The sequence below is a fragment of the Zootoca vivipara genome, chromosome 7 (assembly GCF_965207765.1).
Source record: "Zootoca vivipara chromosome 7, rZooViv2.hap1.1, whole genome shotgun sequence".
Taxonomy (NCBI): Eukaryota; Metazoa; Chordata; class Lepidosauria; order Squamata; family Lacertidae; genus Zootoca; species Zootoca vivipara.
This window is the reverse complement of record NC_142590.1, coordinates 32,936,112-32,960,642: the sequence shown is the minus strand read 5'-3', so window position 1 is coordinate 32,960,642 and position 24,531 is coordinate 32,936,112. Positions and strand designations below refer to the sequence as shown.

Genomic DNA, 24,531 nt, shown 5'->3' with positions numbered 1-24,531 from the left:
ATTTATTCCAGTATTCAACAAGAGTTTCAGGCTTACCATGACAACACCCGCTCCACTCTCTGTGTTCATCAAATATTGCAGTGGATTTTTTTTTTAGCACAAAAGCAGCACCTTCTTAAAGAAATGACAACACTACAATATATACTACAGTGAGCAAGCTTAACTGTACAGAATGCTTGTTCTGAATGGAATTATACCTGCTTTGGGAGGGAAAGCTGACCTATTTTCCCTGAATTTTAATGTAGCTTTTAGATTAAGATGACTTCACACTTCTATTTTTAAAAAGTTTGATGAAAGCACATTGAGGAGAGTCATGTTTTTTTAAAACTGTAGTTCTCTTCCACCAAAACTAGAATGCTTTCTTTAAAGTATGTGGTAGATCTGTATAAATTTGAGAGGACATAAGAGCCTGCCAGATCAGATAAAAGGCCCATCTAATCCCTCAAACAGTTTTCACCAGATGTCTGTGGAAGTCTGCAAGGAGGACCTGAGTGCAACAGTGCTCTTCCTCATGCACATTTCTATATAACTCTATAACATCTTTTTAGGTGAGGCGACCAGAACTATACTCAGAATCCAAAGTACAGTCTCACTGTAGATTTGTATAGCACCATTATGATATTGGCAGCTTTCTTTTCAGTCCCTTTCCTAATGATTCCTAACATGTTACCCATTCTAGAGTGGAGAAAGCTGACAAAGGCAATAGCCATGCAGCAAATTTCCACATTCACAGAAAATAAGAAGGCATTGGATAAGATAGCCATTCCTACCTGTTTATAGTGACCAAAGCACATTTCCCAATACAGACAATAGATAAAATTAACACATTTTCAGTTATTTCAGATTAGATCTTATCTAACTCAGTGATTAAAGAAGAATGCATATTTTGACAGCAAATTGATTTTTTTCATGTTATTTTCCAATAATAGAATCCTAGTTTATGGAGAGATTGGTCAGAGTATGATCTTTATTTTTCTATCAATCCACAAGTGTCATGGCTCTTGGGTGCACAGAAGTTTCACAACACACATTCATTTTGCAGTACTTGCATTTTTGGTGTGATTTCGAGGAGATAAGAATCAGTAAAGGTCCCTTCCAAAACAACAGCAGACAGTTGTTCTATTTTTTACCTTCTCAGAAGTGTAGTGTAAGTAAGTGAATATTCCATCTCTCAACTTGATAATCACAAATAATGGTAGCCAGAAAGCCAAGCTGACATTTGTTCCCTCTCAAATGACACAATGATTCAGGGCAGTTGATCTAGATTCTAGGTAGGTACTTGGTTTCATCTCTGATTGAACTAGTAGCATTTTGGTGGTATAAAGTTAAATGATGATTACTTTGAAACCTTCATTTAGTGGTATCTAACACCAGCTAAATTAAAGAAAGGTTGTAATACTGACAGCTTGGGAGTTGTTGATTAGTCAGTAACAAGGTGACCTTCAGTAATATATGTGGATTTTTCCTGTTCATTCAGTCATGTCCTACTTCACAATATTTCATTCAGTTCCTCCTCCCACTTAGTTTTCTGTCCCCATCCCCAACAATCAATCAGCATTCTATGCCCACTCAGTTTTTCTCTCATTAGGATTCCCCCACCCCCGCTAAAGATTTATTATATTTGTGTAAGCCTTTGGGTTCCCTCAAGCCTGTTGATTTTCAGTGAACATTAGCAATAGTGCAGGATGTCTATAACCTGTCCGAAGGGTGTTTTTTTTAATGGATATAATTCATGGTATGGATTCTTTGCTACAGAGGTCTGTTTGCTGGGAGAGGATCCTTTGTTGGGATCATGTAACACTTCCAGTGTGAGTGGGGAGGAGCAAAGCAGGTATAATTTATGCATGGAAAGCCGGCCTTTATGGCTTATCTTTTTTTCTTTTCTAGATATAACATAATATGTTCTTCTTTATTATAGTTTTTCTAAATCTGTTTAACTCTGTATGTTATCTTTTTAATTGAAAAGCAATAAACCATGTAGATTCCCAGATCTTCAGTCAGCAGTCTTTCACAGCATCATGAGGCAAAGTATATATGCATTAATTTGTAACAGTGGGGATGTAGCAATCTCATTGCTTTCTAAACAGCAGCTTTATATGGAAACTTGGTTCTGTAAAAGTAAATCACATCACAGCTGGCAACTGCTCCTAACTAACTTCTCCTGTTGGTCAATGTCCTGCATAGAAAAAAGTTCCCCAACACAGTGGTAAACCTTGATTTAGCATTATGTTCTAATGCAGTTAGTTAACATGTAGCAGTTACCAGTCATTTCAACAGAAGCACAGATCCACGTGGTTATTTGCATTAATGAGTCAGTTTTATCGGCTGAAACGGGGACTTCTTGCAAATGCAGTAGCTCCATTTGGATGTTGGAGCACCAGAGTCAAATCTTTGATTTGCACTACCATTCCATTCTACATTTCACATTTTGACTGGATTATTTGGTGGTGGTGTTCTGTGGATGGATTTAAGTATGTGCTATTACATGCTTGTGAAATACAGTGTCGTGGTGGTTGTCCTTCATTCATTCTCCTTCCATGATTTTTTGCTGATTTCCCATGAAACCACTATGAAGAAGTAAGTAAATAATGAGCAGAATAAAGAACTAGCAAGCTGCCTGTTATATTCTGCAACACTGTAGTCTGAAATACTGATTTACAGCTCAATGCTAACAATGTCTTCTGGAGTTAGGATTTGCAGTTTAAAAGAAACAAGTGAAAGGAATAAACGTATAAGTGCTATAACTCTCAGTTTGAGCCTTTTAAGAAATATGACCATTTGACAGGGTGCTAAGAATTCCATATTCTGTCAGTAAGGAGACAGGGTGCTGTAACCCGTGTCTCACTGCTGATTGCACAATCTTACTGGAAGGCACTTTACAGATGCAAAACATAGACTGATTAATGGCTTAATTCGAAGCTCTGTGAAGTAAATGGTTGCCTTTCTTTTCACAAAATGCTCTTTATTTGTCCTTAAGCAGCTTGCTGAAAGGCAATATCTGGAAAGGTCCACTAGAAGACAGAGATGTGCCTATAGTTCTAATGTTCCAATCTGTCACAGTTTGTCGTAAGATATTGCATGTTTACCATCACAATTTTCGGTTTTGTGTGTTTGATGTCCATTCTTTGTGAATTCCTTGTTTCTATAAAGGCAGCTTTCAAGGCTAATTTCTCTCAATTTATCTTTATTTTGCCTTTTCATCTAAAAATGTAAACAGGACCTTTAAGCTTTCTTAACAATTCTTATCATCTCCAAAAATGTGGCAAATGCCCCAAAGTCTTAAATACATAAAAGGTGATAGATAAAAAGGATTTAAAAAAATAAATATATGCAAAGAACTAATCTATTTGTGAAAAGGGTGAAGAAGCCCCCTTCGCCACACCACAGGCTGAACTTCCATTGCAGTTGCAGCCTCCACTGTTATGCTTTATAAGAAAAGAAAGCAACAGAGGAAAGATGCATGCAACCTAGCATCACATATAGCTTAGCCTGAAAGATAGAATTCCAACACCATAATAAGAAAGAATCAAAATGTAAGCTTTCCTGGTTTCCTCAAAGCTTTAACCAAGTAGAACAAGTAAAGTGATGTAAAGAGATGGGAGCTCCCTGCACAGACAATGCAAACAGTTCCCCATAAATGGTCTTAGAATGCACAGTTGATATATTTTATAATCAATAACTAGGCATACATGGAAGTCAAATTTATTTAAAATTGTTGAGGTGGCGGCAAGTAACTTTTAATGTTGTAATTAAATATGTACTAAAAGAGGTTTCTTTTTTCTTTCCTTTTCTCTCTCTTTCTTTTCTTTTCTACTTCCAGACTAACCTATAAAGGGTCATCTTGATTATATTTTGTGTAGAGTGGACCATAAAGTGGTCCATTCAGAGTCATTTAAAGTATCCTAGACAGAGCAAACATGCAGGAACAACATTGCCTAAGATAATCACTCTAAATTATGTCCATATATTTTCCCATGTTTCTCCTTCACTGATTGTTTCATGTTTTGGAATTTAAATTCTTTTGTATGTTTAGTGGGTCGGTATAAAATGACATGCAACTCTTAGTATTTCAGTTTAGGCTATTGCGTTGGATTTTTCTTTGCAACTAGAAACCATCTGATGTTATGTTCATTTTCATATTAAAGTTCTGCTCTCCACTGCAGTGCAAAACTTTTAAAAAGACACCTCTGAATTGTTCAGTATAAAAACTCTTGACAACCTTGTGAATTTTCATATTTGACAAATGGTTCTTATTCATGCCAGCACTTCAGACTAATGTTCTGGGGCTTGTGGGTGTTAGAGAACAGAACAAATTTCCATATCAACTAATTTGATCCCACACTTGAGTTTTAAATGGGATTGTTTTTGATAGTCCTTATATGGTGGATTCACCCCCCCCCCCAATAAACATGACTATCAAGAACACAGTGGCAATTATAAATTTTGAATTCAATAGATATGAAAGCCTTGCTTCCAAAAATAGCAATTTTGCATACTTCCTCACAGAAGCTACACTTTAAGATAATTAACTTCTGATCTGCAGCACTAGCAAGGTTTGGATAGCTATTTAGGAAACAGAATATATTCATATTACTATTTGTTACCTACTCCACATCCAGTTCACTCCCACTTCTAATTTTTGAAGCTGCATTCACATGACGTTAGTGACAATTCATATCGATCCTGTGGCTTCTTGATAAATAGTGCTGTTTGGTGCATTTTTCCCCTCAAACCAGCTTCAGACCGATGAGAAAGCAGGATGCTGAGTAAGCAGCATTGTGAACATACCCGAACAGCTGTCTTGCAGGCATAGATAAGCATGCAAGCACAGATGACAGTGTAATAAATAGGAGTTCTAGTGGGATTGCAGGGGCAGGGAAATCAAAAAGATCGTGTGTGCCGGGTGAAGACATCCCCACCCTCTCTCTAATGTGAACATCTCAGTCCACATGCAGCTTGAAACAAAGTGCGGGGAAATTGCCCCAATGCTTTAAAAAATATCCCCACTAATGTGAGCATACTCTTAGATAGGAAATAAACTGCAGCAGAATCTGATTGTTTTGGCGGTTTTATAGCACTGAGTTTGTGAAAACTCTTAAATCTGCTCTGTAACCTGGGGGTACATAATGTTTTAGTGTTAGACCTTTTTGACGTTTGAATTGTGTGGCTTCTAACAGTGCAAGCACTCTAGGACAGTTTAACTGTTTTGTTTCTTCACAAGGTGATCCACTGTTTGTGCAAAGATTTAAGATCTATAAAGTGGTTCTGTAATGTTACAATGTGCAGCAAACACTGAAGTAAATGGGCTAACATACTTCATAATCTCACAATTTAAATTCTGTGGTTAGCAAAAAAATTGACAGTTGCAAAAAACAAAAAAGCTGAAGGGAAAGAAAAGAGATGAGGTCCAAATTTTAGAGGCAAATTATAAAACATAATGTGAAAAATGGAGCTGGATTTGTGGCAATAATGTACTGATGCTGTGTTGTACAGAATCAAAAACATTGCAGCATTTATTTGGGATATTCTGCACTGAGCCTGGGTTGTTCCATACTGTTTGTTGTGCTTAAATCAATGTGAATTAGGTCATTACTAAATTTTCATGGTGAGTTCATTGGGGCCTAAGTGCTGGTAACTTAGTCTGAATCCAACCTATTATCTCCACCTACACATATTTTTGATGCAAGTCCAATACTGTTAGGATTGCATCATGATGATAATGAGAACTTGGGGATAGTCCCCAAAGTAGTCTGCTGTGCTGAGGTATATTTCCATCCCTTTCCTCTAACTTGCTCACCTGGTATCTAGAATATGACTACAGTAGGCTATTGAATCTGAAACTGAGGTTGGTGTTGCCTCATTCCTAACAGAGAGACTTTGCCTTCCCACCAGAGTGAAGACATGATATATCTATTGAGCATAAAGGACATTTATTAATTAAATGATCTTCAACAAGCAAGCAAACACAAATGTAGACACAATATCATTTGAAACCATGATAAAGCAAAGGATCAGACATTTTGCCCAGACTCCAGTCTACATGACCAAAACATTATATTGGTAGTACCGGTATTAGCCAAACAACCAAATGCAAATTTGTTGAATCATCGGTCAAACTGATTGTTTGAATCAGCCAAAACCAATTTCCCAGTATGGAGTATGAAAAAACACAACACATTCCCCCTCCTTTTCAGCTAATAAAGCAATCAGCTACTCTCGTACAGTACTGGTATCAGATAGCAGGACTAGCTGGTGCCCCTGTGCTAGGAGAAGCAGAAAGTGCAGAGAATTCGGCTGCTATATATAGGCCAGCTCCTGCCTTCTGTTTATGGGCAGTGTATGTTGCCCCATGTGTCATGATGTACACACATACTCCTGAATTGTATGTCTCTACCCCAGATGCAAGAAGTGGTGTGGCAAAACCAGCCTCGCTATAGCAATATAGACCAGGATTTTCCCAAGGGTAAGACCAGTCATAAAACCAGGCCACATCTAGCAGCAGTTCCTACTTACTTTAATGTTCAGTTTTTTTCTCAGATGGACTTAAAAGAAGTAACATAATAGTCGTGTTAAGGAAAAAAGAACTTTTGTTGATAGTTTTTCTCTTTTTGAAACTCGGGGCTTTAGTCCTATAATAAATAAATCCACTCACCTAAACTGTGGCTTAACTGCTAGTGCTATGTTACTTCTTGGTATGAAAACATCAGTAAAGACATTAATAGTGCAGAGAGAGAGAGAAAATATATATCGGAAGTATCTGATATGCCAAAGGGCAACATTTATTAGGTTATTAGAATAGCAGCAGGTAAACTAGTTCTTCTGGGATTGTCTCCATTGCACAGCTTATGCAGTAGGAGTCCTCCCTCTCTTCCTCCTCTCTCCCCCTGTACTCCCCTAAATCTGCTCCAGAGGATCCCCCAACCCTCTGGAGCAGATTTTTTAATGTGTGGGGGTTGCAGGGGAAAGGAGGGCGAAGTTCTGTTGTGCAAGCAGAAGTCTGTTGACTGAATGGAATAGCAGCAATGGATACAACCCAAAGTTTGTAAATATGCTCTGTTTTAAAATAAACTATTCAGATTTCTTGAGTTACTATATTACTTAGAAGCATAAATATAAACTAGTTAAAAATGTTGTAAAATCTTGCTCATACTGTAATAAGCAAACTGATAGCATGTAACAATTGCAAGTGCTATTTTTATTAGGCTTAAATTTAGTGTCAAAGGGACTTTCATATTTAGCTTTTTCCATGATATTTTATGATGTCTGTTTCAACTTTTAGAGTATTCCTGCGAATGTACTACTAAACTAATTTAAAGCAGACTTTTTTTTAAAAAATGTGTTTTTTTTAAAAAAATCATTTACATCTCTTTTAACATAATTTGTAAGCACACACAGACACACACACCCCTCTTTGCTTAGTCAGCTTTCATATCCCTTAAAAAAAATTCCTTATGTCCCTACTTACTGAAAATAGGAGACCGGTTTCATTGCCTCACAGTAATTTACTACAGGCCAAGACACTAAGAGCAGGGACATGATTTTATTAAGTAGATTCCTCTCTTTTTCCTTAAAGGAGGCAATATACCTGTTTTTTCAAAACAGTTGTGATTTTTATCTTTCCAGCTATAAATTTTATCATTTGTTTTGTTTTAGTTATTGTTACTGTTTATGAAAAAATTATTATTAATAATAATTTATTATTTATACCCCACCCATCTCGCTGGGCTTCCCCAGCCACTCTGGGCGGCTTCCAACAAAATATTAAATACAGTAATCCATCAAACATTAAAAGCTTCCCTAAACAGGGCTGCCTTCAGATGTCTTCTAAAAGTCTGGTAGTTGTTGTTCTCTTTGACATCTGGTGGGAGGGCGTTCCACAGGGTGCCACTGCCGAGAAGGCCCTCTGCCTGGTTCAACTACTGTTCTTAGAAATCTTGGAATTGATAGGATTACTAAACACTTGCCAGGTAGGACAGCTCACAACTAAGTTTAGGTAGAGTCTGATGAAATATTTCTTTTCTAAAATAGTGTATTAGGAAGCCGATACCTGTTGTGACTAGGGTCATAGTACATGTAATTACAAGTGATATTTGTTCTGGGTGAAGTGGTCCTCTGTCGCAGCTGCTGAAGCAAGTAAAGTAGCTCTATATTATCAATTATTAATAATTTAGTGCTCATCAGAGTTTGTTTATGCATCCAGGAGTTTCATTACTGGAGAGGCATTTGTGCTTGTTTGGAACTTGTAGATTGGGCTGCATAGGAAGATATAAGCTTCTGTCAAGTGGAGAAAAAGGGTGTACTTCTTGAGTACAAAGTACAAAGAAATGTGCTCTTTTAGAGAATATGCCATATGATTGCCCTAGAGAAATTGGTATAAGCTACCTGCTAGCTTATGTCCTTATCCTTTGGACTTCTTATTGTTTTATGTTGAAGCTGCTGGCAAATTCCTGGAGCTTGTGTCAACTTCCTTGGAAACTGTTGCATAGTAATTTACTTATTAAACTTTCTTCCCCTTCCACTTTCTTATTTCCATTTTCTTTATGAATTTCATAAATACTTCTGATGCACAGCGTATATACATGATTTGGCATATGGGAAGGAGGAGAGCCTTGGAGGTCTTGTAAATAGACAGTGCTGCATTTATTAACCAACATTGTGACATTTCAGGGGGTCTAATATATATTATTTTAAAACTGTAAAACTCTTGCAATATATTAAAATTCAGACTTAAATCCAGTTGTAATACTTACAGTGTTTCAGCATATTTAACCTTGTGCAGAAGATACAGCAGCAGTAAATTGATGTAGTTTTCAGATTAACATCTAACCCACAAGGCTGAACATCAAAACACAAATTTATTTCCAAGTGGAACAAATGAGAGTAATACTCTTCACATCTTCTCAAGAGTCTACTTATACCACACAGGCAGGTTTGCAGGTCAGAGAAAGCAAAAATAAATAAATATTCTATTAAGATGACTTGGTTTCAAGGGGATTTTTACAACTGAAAGAAACTAGGTCAATACAAATTGAGTAGTCATAATTTCAGATTTGCGTGTCATTCAAAGTGTATTTTTATTTGAATGTTTTATCAACATATCTCTCAACTAGCCATCAAAACTATGAGTACAATCCAGACAAAATAAAAAATTTAAGTGCTACTGATTTCAGTGCAAGGCTTAAGCTTAATGTTCCCACCTTAAAAGGCTGGCATGGGGCTATTTCACATTACTTTAAATTCAGTCACTTAACCTTCAATATGATCATTTCACTTATGAATCACAGAGATAGTAGAAAGAGAAACAAGGGAGAAAATTACACAAAGTTTTATTGCACTTTCAGTCTAGGATCAGGTCAGTGCTAGGACAAGTCATCTCCTAACACCTATAGCTTTTTCCCTCATGTGTGCTAATCCTTGAAAGCCACTGCAGTTTAACCCAGTCCTTAACATGCTTGCAGTACTAGCCTTTCATGACTTCTTGAGAATTGGATCTGACAATGTTGCTTGTGTGTGTTAGGGAGGAGGGAGTACCACTGGTTGGTGTCATGTCATGCTCCTTCTGGGGTAGTTTGTCCACCTTTGGTCCAGACCCTGCACTCAGCTCTCACTTGTAGCTCCTAGAAGTCGTCAGCATGCGACAGCACCAATATGTCTTAAATCCTCAGTGAATTAGGCACTTCCCATGCATGTGAAGACAGGCTCTGGTAGATTGAGACTCAGGCCCGGCTCTACATAGCCCCCCGGTGGCGCAGTGCACCATGGCGGGGGGCTGGCAAGCTGGGCGCCGGCCTGGCAAGGTGGGCGCCGCGCGGAAACCAATTGCGCCCTGCGAGGGCGGGGCGGGCGGCGGAGCGATCTCCGCCCCTCAGCACCAGGGCGCGCGATCTGCTCAAGACGGCCCTGTTGAGACTAATAGTGGGTCCAGTGGTCAATAAGACTGTTTCTGCACATGCTGTAGAGGGAAGTGAGGGGTAGATGGGGCTCGTCAACCTGGGAAGGTAGCTCATCTAGGAGAAGGATAATGCTGAACCTAAACCTCCACTGCATTGCGGGATATCCACTGCCTTGCAGGATATCTTCAGGAGAAGAAAAGGCTAAGGAGTAAACCTTACACAAATCTGCAGTGAAGTCCCTAAGATGGTTGGGTGGTGTATTTTATGCCTTCTCCTGGCAACTCCTGCAGCCAAGCTGGTGCCAAACGTATTGTTCTGCTTTCCTTTGGACCATATCCACGAGGCTGAAAGGGAGGTCTTGTCATCTGGGCAACCCAGGACCTCCATACACAAGCTTGCGCCCCAGGGAGGTCACTTTGCTGCTACTAACACAGCAGTTTGACTTCAACACCAGAGGCGCCCTTCATTGTCTCTTGAGATGCCAACGAAACAGAACAGAACACAGAATTCTGAAAATTAAGTTTGGCAGCTCGAATGTGTGGGAACAGGCAGTAGATCTCTGACAGATGAAATGTGGAAATATCTGTGGTTTAGGGAAATGTTTATCTTTACATTTTTCTTTAATGCATGACTTGACGGGTTCCTTTTGTTTCATTTGGAGTAGTGCAAGGTAAAGGTTATTGTTGGGGAGGGGACAGCAAAACTGAGAGTCAGACCTGTTGGGAATGCTTCCTTGCTTTCTGTTTGCTACCGGTATGTTTTAAGATAAGATAGGCCAAGAACTGCCTAAAATAGAGAGGCTTTGTTTTACTGCTTGAATAAACAGTCCTTCAAATGAACATGCAATCCTAAGCATGCTTACTCAGAAGTAAGTACTAACACTTGGGAGGGCATACTTCAACTCCCATATTCCCTAGCTATTGGCCCTGCTGGTTGGGGCTAGAGGGGCACAGATTCTCCTTCTCTGACTTACATGTACTTGCCATACTTGCACGGGTAAAAGAAAACAAGGGAAAGGAGAACTGAAAGAGGAAAGAAAGAAATTTCTATTTTCTCAATCATAGAAACCTTCATTGTTTAGGACCAACATGAATGTAACTCTCTACTGTGAATTATCTGTCATTTAATATCTGCTTTATAAATCTGGATGGAATAGAGTTAACTTGTTTTACTTCTGCTAGGAAAGATTGAAAATCTTTTTAATTGGATTTCTTACATGCTTTAAGTGATGACATCCATGCTTTTATCCACAAAATAAGGGACTGTATTTTATGGCCTCATTCTCTCACTTTGATCAGAACACAGTCCCAAACTAATTAAGAACAGATAATAAAATACTCCCAGAATGTGCAACCTGGCTCAGTGCCACTAAAAGAGCTTGCACTCATTTCTGTGGTTCAGTTTTCCAGGGCACTGTCTGATGTTAGTGCATTGGTATGTTTGTTTTTGTCTACAGGTTCACAACCTATTTCTACTCGATATTAGGAGCAAAAAATGATGGAATCTCTGGGTAAGAACAAGATGGTTTTCAACTATTTACATATATTGGTTTTGCAAGCAACATTGATATGATGTTTCTGTAGCACTTACCTAATTGTTAAGTAATATGGTGATAAGGATAACATTCACACACCTTTTAGATTATTCATATTGTGTCTCATTCCAGGCAATTCCCCTACTTGTTCTAAATTCTTCAAATTGAAATAATGTCTGATGCAACTCTGTTTCTCTTATCTGTGCAGCTATGCATTTGAACAAATCTGTTTCTCACTCTGTGTTCAGATTATGTATAGTGAAGAAGATGATACCAAGGTTAAATACCTATAGTTCTCTTTTTTTAAATCATGATTCACAATGTGATTTGTAAGGTAGAATTACACCATTACATGGGAACATGACTACTGAAGTCTTGAACTGTTGTTTGTTCCCTAAAACTAGTTGAAGTAGCCAGAGGTGTCAGAGCATATGCATTTTAATCCTTTGATTTCACATGCTTCTGGATTTGAGGGCTGCTTAACCCAAAAGGATTAAGGGCATGCACAACCATGTATAAATGGGAAATGAACTCTGTTAGTCACTTCATGATTGTCTACAGGCTCTGTTAGGAGCTGCTTCTTATTTGAGGTACAATGTTGAGTCTGTGCATATGACAGTTACCATACCTAAAAATCAGCATGCATCATTGTACATTCACCATTTTCTAGTGCAGTGTTCATTTTTGCATTGTTCCCATGCGTGAGCAAGACTCAGAGCACAGCCCCTCATATGAAGACTTACATTGGCTTCAATAGTAGTTGTAGTTTACCAATAGTAGTAGTTTACCAAGCTCCTATGCATATCAAGGGATGAAAGCATAATATCTGTAGCAGGGGGTCACATTCCAAGAAAGCAGGCAAAGTTGCTATCACATCGGGGTGTTTCTATACTATGTGTTCACTTTGGAATTGCCATGTTTTGTTACTCATTTTTTTAAAGAGCATTTCCATAACATCATCACCAAACTGTTATTTACTGTTTCCACTGTGACTCTTCTATTTTGTTTAAGATCATTGCAAATCCAGCTGCATGCTACTATTCAATTCTTTCCCACCCAACTCCAAGGTGCATTTTGCCTTAGTACCCCTTTTCCATTGTCTTAAGAAGCATGGTTTTGACTTGTGCACTCAAATATGGATGGGTGAACTATACTTCTACAAAAGCACATCTTCACATTATATTTCCCATGGATACCATTTTATTAGCATGTTTTAAAATCAAATCTAAATTTGTAGTAAATTTTAATTTGTACTAAACTCCCTTGAAAAGAACAACAAACAGTATTTTTACTTTTTGTAAGAAAAATGATTAAAACCCACTTCACATGAAGCCTTTCTGGTCAGCACTGTTATAGTGACCTATACTAATTTTTTTTTGGGGGGGGGAGACGTGGCATAGGGAGGCAATCTTCAAATTACAGTAATAGTAAAATAACTGTTGCCTATATGAATGAAAGTAACTCTGCAATTGCACCTTAGTAAAACTGTATTTTAGTGCAAATTGTAGAACTTATAAACTGATTTTTTAAATGGTGTCCTCAGAATTTTTTAAACCGTCTTTCACACTAACCATTTTTCACACTAACTTGTCCATGTGATGATCAGGTAGCAGCTGTCTCTCTACTTGTTGTGTTGAAAAAGAAAATCATAGGATGTCTGAAATCTGATATGTTTGACATAGGATTGCTGAACACATACAGGATGTATTATTCATTCTTGCAGCAGTTTCATAGTTTCCTGAAGCCATATTTTGGCATAAGCAGCATTAATTATTATTATTATTATTATTATTATTATTATTATTATTATTAATACCCCGCCCATCTGGCTGGGTTTCTCCAGCCACTCTGAACGGCTTCCAACAGAAAAATAAAGTACAGTAAGCTATTAAACATTAAAAGCCTCCCTAAACAGGGCTGCCTTCAGATGTCGTCTAAAAATCTGGTAATTGTTGTTCTCTTTGACATCTGATGGGAAGGCATTCCACAGGGTGGGCGCCACTACCGAGAAGGCCCTCTGCCTGATTCCCTGCAACTTGGCTTCTCGCAACGAGGGAACCACCAGAAGGTGGAGACGCTCCTTCAGGTATACTGGACCGAGGCCATTTAGGGCTTTAAAGGTCAGCACCAACACTTTGAAATGGTTGTAGTGCCATCACTTTGCAAGTTCCAAGGCTATCCGTTTTAAGCAGTTCTTTAACCAAATTTGGTTTCTCAGATTTTTATTTTTTAGTTATTTATATAAGGTTTTTATATACTGCTTTTTAGACAAATCCACAAAATGGTTTACTTCTTTTAAAAAAGCAATGATGCACAACCATCAAATAGCAAGTACATAATAAAACACCCAAGACAACTTTAAAAGAAAAAGAACCTTTTTTGAAAGCCAAATCTTACCTCCCCTAAGGGCAAGATGACCCTTGAATGGTCCTGCGGTGGCAGTTACAGGGGGACAGCTCAGCTAAATTACCAGAATCTAGAATCTCTCTTCTTCCCCAAGGGTTAGATGTTTCTTGAGTAACCCTATGATGGGCACTGGAGAAGGATATAGAAATAAAACAAATTCAGCAGTCCTATTCTGTGCAACAGTTCTGATCGCACACTTTGCTGCAGATGTCTTTTCTTATTTGAAAGGAATACAGGCAGCAAGCATGAACAGTTCAAACAAGGCATATATTGTAGATTGGGGTAGTTCTTCATGCTTCATGCTTTTGAAACTGCTCATGCTTGCTGTATAGTCACTAAGATTTTCAGATATCTTGCTAAGATGGATAGATGAGTGAAGTTGCTGTTATTCCCAGATTGCAGCTAATAAAATTTGTATGAGGGAGATCGTAACTCTATCGCTTATAAAAACTGCACACCCAGCAAAAGCGTCGTCAAGACCTGTTTGTATCAGTACAGATAGAAAAAACTTGCAAGTGTCTCCATTTACGTGATACCCATGGTTTAAGTTGCCTCACAGTAATTTTCATGATGCATTCTAAAATACCCTGGGGATTCAAAGTGTTTGATTAACATAAACTTTGAAGCCTTGCTTTTCTATTTTCTCTAGGTATAAAACTGTGCATCTTATCCTATGCCTAATTCCTTAGAAATAAATCCAATGGTTTAGTGGGGTTTACTTTCATACAACACCATTAAGGGTTGCAGTATTAATTTGCCTGCCACCATTGCACTATATTGCACTTGACTTCACAAGTACAGTAACTAGAGATGTGGCTATTTGCAGTTGTTTTAGCAGTGACCCATCATGCTAAAGGTACAGCCAACAAAACGCTTTATCACAGCCTGAGAAAATCAACAGGAGCAAGTGAATTATGGATAGTGGTGTTGTACAGCCAAAATATAGTCCATTTCAACATCCTTTTATAGTAATGTATGTATAATGACTTAATACCTTTCTTGTGGCAGCATTTACCCTTTTGGAACTTCAGACAAATGCCTTATCTATTGCCTTTTTGGTGCCTACCGTAGACCTTCATTTTTCAGCAAGCCTTGTCCTAGTCTCTATCTGTATTGGGACAGAGGTTTTTATTGTTTAATCACCCTGGGATCTTTTATGGGAAGCAATTCATAAATGTAATGAAACAATGAAATGAAATGAAAATAAAATAAATAAATGAACACTTTGTTGGATGCCACCCCTACATCTCTGTCAAATATAGATAACATTCTAGTGATTGTAATCTCTTGTCTTCCAGTTCAGTGACAGGCCAGATGCTAGCCATGGTTTGTATTGCTCTAATTTCCATCTTCAGTTTTGAATAAAGCCTATAAATGTGCTGGCATATAGACCCCATGGTGTTTACAGGGAGATGATAAAGTGAAACAGTGATTAAATGCAAGAGTTGATTAGCAAGATGATGAGTGTGTGTGAGTGAGTGAGAGAGTGAGTGTGTGGGTGTCAGAGAGAGAGATTGTGGTGTTACTCTCCCATTTTTCCAAGTGTCTGGTAGAATATAGTACTGTTATTTTAAAATTTTATTTAGCACTTTAGATTAACTTTTAGGAACAGAAGGCAGTGAATAAAGCCCTGGAACAAGAACCGTATGTCAACAAATTAAGCGTGATGTTCTCAAGCTGCTACTCGTAAGAAACTCAGTGTTTCAGAATCAGTTTTTTTGTTTGATTAAACCTGAGAGAACCTTGTTAAGAGACAAATTCATAACTATTTCAATGTATCATAAACATACTTTTATAATTTTGAAGAGGCTGGCCCAATACATTTTGCTGCTTCAGGCAAAGAACAGGGCCACCCCTCCCAGTTCCACCTGGAGCAGTTGACCGAATTGGCAGTGAAACCTTATTTCAACACTGGCAATGGGACAGCATCCCCAACTGTACTCGAGAGCAGCTTCCCTAGTTGGCAGCAGGTGTCATGTGAGAAAAACAATGCAAATGCATATGTGATGCCCACTGAAATGTAAATCCTTTGCATGCTGGCTACCTCTCGGCTTGCTCACTTGGTTGTAGGCCTTTGGACGATGGAAATGGTTATAGGGTGGGGACAACTTGGGATGAATTGCTCCCCAACATCAGCATCCAGTGTCCGAATAGCTATCTCCTAATCTTCCTAATGGTAGGACTGGTCCTGTGGAGAGGTGAATGTAGGATGTGTGAAAATAATACTTGCCTACATATGCTGAGAACTTCAATACTGTATACAGATGTGTATGTTTCAGGCAAGAGAAGCTTTGAAAAAGTAAGAATCTTTGGAAGATAGAAGGGTTAGCCTTATAGCTCTTGCCAAAATATTGCTTGATTGGATACATTGCACATTGTTTGCATAGTAATGGGAGACAGAGCAAGTAAATTATATGGGGAATCTTTCATTTTTAAGGTTAATAAAATATTGTATGTGTCAGAGTGGGTAGGAAAGAAGATGTTATTTCTAATTACATCACTGAGAGTATCCAGTAGGTGACACTGGCGCATTCCATCTGCTATTGTCACCTTCTCTGAGATACAAGCAATTAAGTCAACATGTCTAAGACGACAATATTTCCAAAATCAGCTGAAATTTAAGAGAAGATACATTGACAGCATGCAACTTAATGCATGCACAAATGGATGTGTATATTTGTATACCCAAGAGGCAAATCTCAACTAAGGGCAAGAAAATCTTAATGTTACTTCCTTTGAAACGAAGTTCTTACTTCAGGACTTTCTTGAACAACCAATTTCACACTGTTTCAAATGTTACCATGTTCAATTGTGATGCTCCTGTAATTGGTGCTCTGTAATTGCTGTTCTTCCCATCTTTCAAGTCCCAAGTAATATGTTTAATGTCAATGCCGTCAGCTTTTCAGCAGAAATTGAAGTTTGGTGCCAGATTGAAAACTCCAGAACAGTGTAAATTTGTGGTGATCATAAGATAACATGGCCAGATATTTATGGTATAAGAAGCTCTAGAATTGGTAGTTACCTCTTGGGGTTGGGGAAGTTATGCTTTGTTCTTTGTTTTGTTGAAGCCAAGTTTGTTAATGGGAAGTATATATTCAAAGCAATGTTCATACATAGCAGGATTTTTTTCCAGTTTGCCTTTTCTAAAGAGTCAGTCAGTTAAAAATAAGTAAATCACTATGTTTTTATAAAGAGCATAATAATTGCTATTTTTTCCACAGGGTTACTTGTTTGTCCATGGCTTTTACTAAGCCTCTGGGAGTGTAGTTAAAAGGGCAAGGTTCTCATTTGCATTTGTACCTCTGCCTTCACTTAGAATATATAGCATTCATCATATGTACCGTACATCTTTTCACAGCCTTGAGGCATCGGCAGAACTGCCTATTTTAAGGTTAATGTTTGTTGAGAGGCCAAGGGGCTACATTCTTAGTACAAAAGCTTCATGCCAGTTTCTATTTTTGGTGATCCAGGATCTCAGTTCTTTGTGTCATTTTGTTGTAGTATCAGCATAAATGTATATTAGTAGCCTATCCTTTTATTTGAAGTTCACATCTGAATGATTAGTGCCTTTATGTTTACATATTCAGTCAATATTTGTATTTTTACAGTTAGTAATGATATATTGCTAAAGGTTAGCTGTTCATTTTTTTTACTTTCTTGTTTTCCCCACCCTCACTCCATCTATTATAATAGGCCCTGTGGAACTTACAGTGTAGTTGAATACATTTTTTACTGTTGTCCTTTTTGGTTTTGGAGCCAAGATTGATTTCAAATTATCATAATTAGTGAAGTAATAATTTTTAAAGTCTGAAAGATCTGAGTAAATGGTTTCTTAATACATATTCCTCCTGCCAGTTGGCTATTTCATATTGATTACTTTCATTTTCTGGCAGTCAGTTATTTGTGAATGTGTAAGAACATTATAGCAAACATGAAATAGTGGCGGTTTTGTTTCTGTTACAAATATATATATTGTGTACTGACTTTTTATATTGAGGTGGTTTACAACAAAATGCAGTTGACAATAAGAAGATAATATATCAAATAAAACAATCCATTTTGGTTAAAAAGCAGCAGTAAGTAGAAATGCTTAAAGGCCATAGCTTTAAGAATGCCTGCAGAAACTAAACTCATTTTGAAACCCTTTTTTTAAAAAGTAGGAGCAACTCTTTGGGGAGGCCAGTCCACATTGTAGGCACCAGCCAAACATATATTGCTGGATTAGAACAATGTGTAATCAATTTAAAGAGATTAAGCCAACACTCAACATAGGGTTTCTCTATGCTGGGTAGAGCAGCAAGGCAATTGTGTGTCATGAGGTATAAGGCTTCAGAGACATTTAAAGCAAAACAAACATAAATTTTACTTAAGGTTAACAGTTTTAAAAGATGTTCCAGAAAAAAACCTCCTTATTTAAAAAAGTTATCCATAAGAACAAAAAATAACACTGCTACTAAAATCAATATTGGCTCAAATCAACCCTAAACCTAACCAAGCCAATACATGTTAACTTGTCTCCCTTAATTTAGCATCTCAGTCCTTTTGCAGCCTCTCCCTAGCTTCTTTCTTCTGTAGTACTATGTTTGTGCTCTAGGAACGTAAGAGTCATAGAATAATCAGAGTTGGAAAGGACCCTGAGGATCATCCAGTCCAACTCCCTGCAGTGCAGGAATGTGCAGTTGTCCCATATGGGGATCGAACCTGCAACCTTGGTGTTATCAGTGCCATGCTCCAACCAACTGAGCTATTTGACTTGTCCTCCTGCATCAGACCAAAGGCTCATCTAACCCAGGGTCCTTTCTCACACTGTCCCACCAGAAACTTATGGGAAGTCTGCAAGCAGGATATGAGCATAGCAGTACCCTTTCCATTTGTTTCTCTCCAGCAACTGGTACTGAGAGGAAGGGGAGCAGGTGGTGCTGTGCCTCTTGGGCTTGCCGATCAGAAGGTTTGAATTTGCACAACAGGGTGAGCTCCCATTGCTCTGTCCCAGCTCCTGCCAACCTAACAGTTTGAAAGCATACCAGTGCAAGTACCGGTAGATAAATACTGTAGGTACCAGCTGCGGCTGGAAGGTAAACAGTGTTTCTGTGCACTCTGACACTCATCATGGTGTCCTGTTGTGCCAGAAGTGGTTTAGTCATGCTGGCAACATGACCTAGAAAGCTGTCTGTGGACAAACACTGGCTCCCTTGGCCTAATATGCTAGATGAGTGCAGCACCCCATAGTCGTCTTTGACGGGACTTAACCGTCTGGGGTACTTTACCTTTTTACTGAGAGGCATTTCTGCCTCAGATGATATAGGTAGAACACAGCCATCATAACCATTTTAGATTGTAGCCACAATCTTTCATTAATTTGTCCTTTTAAAGGCAACCAAGTTTCCTAATGAGCCTTAAGATAGAATTGGACTTTTTCAGATGCACATACTGCATTGTCATTTGCATCCAGCTATCCACTGCAACTCCAAGATCTGTTTCTTGGTCAGACACTGCCCACTTAGACTCCATAAATTAGCACTTCCCCATCCCAAGTGAATCACTTTACGCTAGGATAAAGGTGACAAGAAGCCTTGTTGAAGAGTTTTAATGTAATATTGTTAACTTTCCATTGTATAGATACCTTCATATAACATTTTCTATATTTTTATTTTTATTACATATTGTGTATGTGAGTAAAAGACCCTGACCCTAAAAGGTATGGCATACTCAAATGTGAGTGTATTATAGAAATCTATGAAATTAAAATATATACACTATCCTCTTTTTCCCCTTTATCTCTAATGTGAGTTAGTTCTTCCTTTTGTAGTATGTAGCATACCGGTATCTAAGGGATATGCACCTCAGCCTTTGTGTCAGATAGCCTGCCAATACATCTTGCTTTTTCTTCATATAGAGTTTTCTAGTCATCCGTAGTATATAGAAAACATTTAGTTGAATATCTAACTGCCAACTTTCTTAAGTTAGTCACTTCTATTGAGCAGGGCAAACACTGGGTGCAGACTGTTTTTTACTCCCTACTTGTCTAATCTGGTTATTTTAGGTAGAATCATAGAATCATAGAATCATAGAGTTGGAAGAGACCACAAGGGTCATCCAGTCCAACCCCCTGCCAAGCAGGAAACACCATCAAAGCATTCTTGACATATGCCTGTCAAGCCTCTGCTTAAAGACCTCCAAAGAAGGAGACTCCACCACACTCCTTGGTAGCAAATTCCACTGCCGAACAGCTCTTACTGTCAGGAAGTTCTTCCTAATGTTTAGGTGGAATCTTCTTTCTTGTAGTTTGAATCCATTGCTTCGTGTCCGCTTCTCTGGAGCAGCAGAAAACAATCTTTCTCCCTCCTCCATATGACATCCTTTCATATATTTGAACATGGCTATCATATCACCCCTTAACCTTCTCTTCTCCAGGCTAAACATACCCAGCTCCCTAAGCCGTTCCTCATAAGGCATTGTTTCCAGGCCTTTGACCATTTTGGTTGCCCTCCTCTGGACACGTTCCAGTTTGTCAGTATCCTTCTTTAACTGTGGTGCCCAGAACTGGACACAGTACTCCAGGTGAGGTCTGACCAGAGCAGAATATAGTGGTACTATTACTTCCCTTGATCTAGATGCTATACTCCTATTGATGCAGCCCAGAATTGCATTGGCTTTTTTAGCTGCTGCATCACACTGCTGACTCATGTTTCATGACCTATTTCTTTTTTTCTTCACTCAACTATCTCAAATTAAAATTATGATGGCCAAAATAAGTATGTGGAATGTTAAAACATTCTCATAATAGTGGCTTGTTCTGATTGCCACCCTGTAGTGTTAGATTCTACAAGTAGATTCCCATGTCATAGTTGTACAGTAGTAGTAAACACACAAACAGAAAAAAATGGCCTGTGTTTTTCTACAAACAAAGCATAATATTGCATGTTGCAGAGGCTTGATCCTTGAATTATGAAATCCAACCAGTCCTTTAAGTGGATAATATTGTAAGTGGAAGATTTGCCCTGAGGCTGATCACTAAACATTCAAAGTTCTTTTTGTGCCAAATACAGCAGCATGGAAACTAAAGCAATCCTCCTGCTACCTAAATCCTAGGGCTTGTGCCAGAGCAACATTTAATATATAATATGATTGGAGCTCTAGGATAAAAATGTGTCTTTTATAGTTAACGTATAATGGAAATTTTTAGAATGTAAAAGTGCTCATGACGGCATGGCTATTTCCTTTTCCAGTGTGATGTTGTAAAATTGTTGCTGTTAACTGGGTTGTCATCATAGTCAATGGGCCTGCTTCATAGCTTTATTAAATAAGAAAAAGCTGTTTCTGTCTCATTTTATTGCATTAAAAGCCCAAAACATATGTGGCTGTTTGCTAATATATGCTGATGAGCTCAAGTGTTGCTGCTTTAATATGCTGGATGCAGCTGTTAGTTCTTGAACAGTGCATACACACTAGATTGCGAACTTTATGTGTATGCCAGGGTTGATCATGCCTGAGACACACAGCACGAAAAATTTATTTGCAAAAGGAGAATGCAAGGATACCAGGATAAACAACTACACCAAAAATGAAAGTTCAAAGCTTTATCTCCTAATCAAGTATTAAACAGCTTAGGACTTTCTCTTCCTTGTGAAAAGAAGTCTTGGAAACAGAGATTTGAGTGAAATAATATCCTACTAGCACAGTAACCCTAATCCTGCCACACACTAAAGATGGGATACTCACACATGCAAAGGACCTGGGCTAGGAATCCTTATGACAAGCAAGAATAGGAAAAAAAAGGTGATGCCTGAGAGAAGGAGGTGCTTCTTTGGATTTCTGCTGTTTAAATCATTTCTGGATTGTAATCTTCTAATTGTAATCCTTTTCCCATTTGGTCTTCTGAGTTCTGCTAGGCCTTCTCTGCAGTTGACTTCTACACCCCAAATTGCCTTCTCATTTGCTTCTCCACCAAACTGCCTTTTCCCTCTTGGCACTGAGACAGTACACATGGGGTGGTGAAGCAGTCATATTCTACAGGAGCTAGAATGACACTGGATTGCAATAGTTGTTTAGTCATTTAGTCGTGTCCGACTCTTCGTGACCCCATGGACCAGAGCACGCCAGGCACTCCTGTCTTCCACTGCCTCCCGCAGTTTGGTCAAACTCATGTTGGTAGCTTCGAGAACACTGTCCAACTATCTCATCCTCTGTCGTCCCCTTCTCCTAGTGCCCTCAATCTTTCCCAACATCAGGGTCTTTTCCAGGGAGTCTTTCTTGAGGTAATGCAGAGGCGGGCTTTTTCACTCATAGCACCAGTATTTGGGAACTCTAAAATACAAGAGGCCTCATTAGTATTGGCTGTCTGTTGGCTTTTGAAAACACTTCTATTTACACAAACATTCCCTTCAACCGAATCACCTATTTTAATTGTTGTTTTAATGGAATTGTTTTATTTGTGTATTTTAGTTACGGATGTTTATATTTTAGTGATGTAAAACTGTTTGTACTTTGTAAATTGTTTAGAAGAGTATCTTGGCCTTAAGTGATAAATAAATAATATATGTGGTTGCTTTAGTGAAATGGTTAACTGTTGACTGCTTTAAATACTAGGGTATATATGTTCATTTGTTGCATACGTGCTTTGTGAAGGAATTTCTTAAAAAACAGGATATAAATATGTAAATAAACAAACAAGGTTTTGCAACACATTGCAACTTAAAGCTCTTATTAAAGATTTCAAAGTGATGAATTTGCTTAATAAATGCTTAATTAAGGCCATACGAACTCCTTCTGTTACGTGTTGGTTCCTGTTCCTGTTAAAAATAGTAGTTCTTGCCTAAGCTCTGTAGTCCTGAACAATTTCTTAAAACGGTGGTGGCTCAGGTATCAAACTCTCTGCTTTATCTTTCCGCCATGATACTCAGTGAGTCAAGCCAGATTCTTCTTTTTCCTGTATCTTGGGGTATATTTCGTGTGCCCCTTAAATCATCTGACTTCCTACCTCCCATCCTTTTCATGGATTTCAGGTAACGACCATAGATTTGGAATCTCTGTTACTAAGCCTGGTACACCTGTTGACTAGTTGCAAGTATTATGCCATTTTGGCACATGTGAATATCAGAGCTGAATAGGAAAGTTTAGATTTGTACTATTTTCCACTTTACTGTCAGCCTACTAAGATAGCTTGCTGCCTTTGGGTACAGTGAAGGATACTGTTCCTTCACTGTGTTGAAGTAAGGTTCAACTGGCATTCCATTTGTCTTACAGAATGTGGGGAGGGTATCCCCACATTCTGAGACAGAAAATGCCTTGGCCTGGTTCCAGAAGGTAGACTACTCATTGAATAACTTGTTCCAAGGCTACATTTTTCTTGTAATATGCTGATTTATCAAAGCAAAGGAACAGAATATGTTTAGTTTTTTATGGCAAGCAAGTAAGAGCTTTCTTTATTTTAAAAACTGCTTAATTTTGTTTGCTGCTGAACATGTTACTTGCTTCATTATATACTGACCTTGGTCTAGGCCACTGTATTTATGAATAAAATTAACACATAACTTGAGAGCGCTTGTCAGTACTACAGTGCAGATTAGCATTAAAAGCAGATTTTGAAAAAAAGAGATAGCTCAGCAGGTTTCAGGATTAAACCACTGTAGCAATCAGGAACTAATTGGAAATTGGGATAGGAAAAGACTAATGTTAAAAAGGAGATCTTTAACACCTCTGAGTCAGCACTTATAGTTAATCAGGCTCATCTCCTGGCAGAATACCTTGACAAGTTACTGGCTCAGCTCCTCTTTTCCGACAGACTTTGAAGGTCTGTGAGCCACACAATTGAAGATTTGTAAATGGATAGATTCAGATTTTGAAGTAACCAGATTTTCCTTTAAAAAAAATACTTATTAGATTTCCCCATTAAAACACAATTATATCACATCAATTATTTCAAGTTATACAAATACATATCAATTAAACCAAATATTATGCCGAATCATAAAAAAATTTTTGGCGTCCCATGCTTCAAAATCTGGGGATCTTATCTCTCGAATTCAAAGTGCGTCACACCTCATAAATCCACTTTATAATCATTCAGATGGTATCCAGGCAAACTCCAAAAAGCACACCCGACTGGGGACGTTTTACTCTTACAGCTTAACAAGACAGCTTCCAAAAACATACAGAATGACAATCTTCTATTTATATAAATTCCAATAGCCACACAGTTCGTTTCCATTTCTCATTTGTTCCAAATAATAAGGCAGTCCGTCAGGGAAGGTGGTAGGTACATCTTAAGTTATAAAAATAAAAAGTTCACTTCCCTTTTCGTTCCATCCAAATCATTCTTTTTTCTTGATGTAGTACTCCCTCAAATCTCTTATTACTCAGCAGCTGAAAATTCCTGGCAGTATCCTCTCCCCCTTCTTTTGAAGCATGTCCATGAATTTAAATCCAATTATTTCTCTTTAATCATGGAGATTGCACTCGAACAGGGTGGCCTCCAGGAGTTCCGGCCCCCATGGGTGCTCGGCCCAGGCCCCCCCCTCAAAGGGTCGGGGTGGGTTAAGGGGCATCCGTGGGCCAGCGGCCCCTCCCGTCAAAACCTGGGAGGGTGGGGAGACTGCCTTACTCCCCTAGCAGCCGGCAAATTCCCCATGGGGGTCGGGGATGATGGAACGGGTCAGCCATCCTCCCGACGAGCGAAACCGGAAGCCTGAAGTAACC

General features: G+C 38.4%; 1 protein-coding gene across 5 annotated transcripts in view; it reads left to right on the top strand.

Annotated features, from left to right (window-relative positions):
• The window catches only part of LRRC7 (leucine rich repeat containing 7), a 172,202-nt gene that overhangs the window by 5,675 nt on the left and 141,996 nt on the right, over window positions 1-24,531 (top strand). For all 5 annotated transcript variants that reach the window (XR_015951009.1, XM_088673912.1, XM_088673915.1 and 2 more), the window contains exon 2: window positions 11,350-11,403. Coding sequence is in view for 4 of the 5 variants with exons in the window: in XM_088673912.1 (XP_088530038.1) it covers window positions 11,388-11,403 (16 nt within the window). In the remaining variant the exon portion in view is untranslated. The remainder of the gene's footprint in view (window positions 1-11,349; window positions 11,404-24,531) is intronic.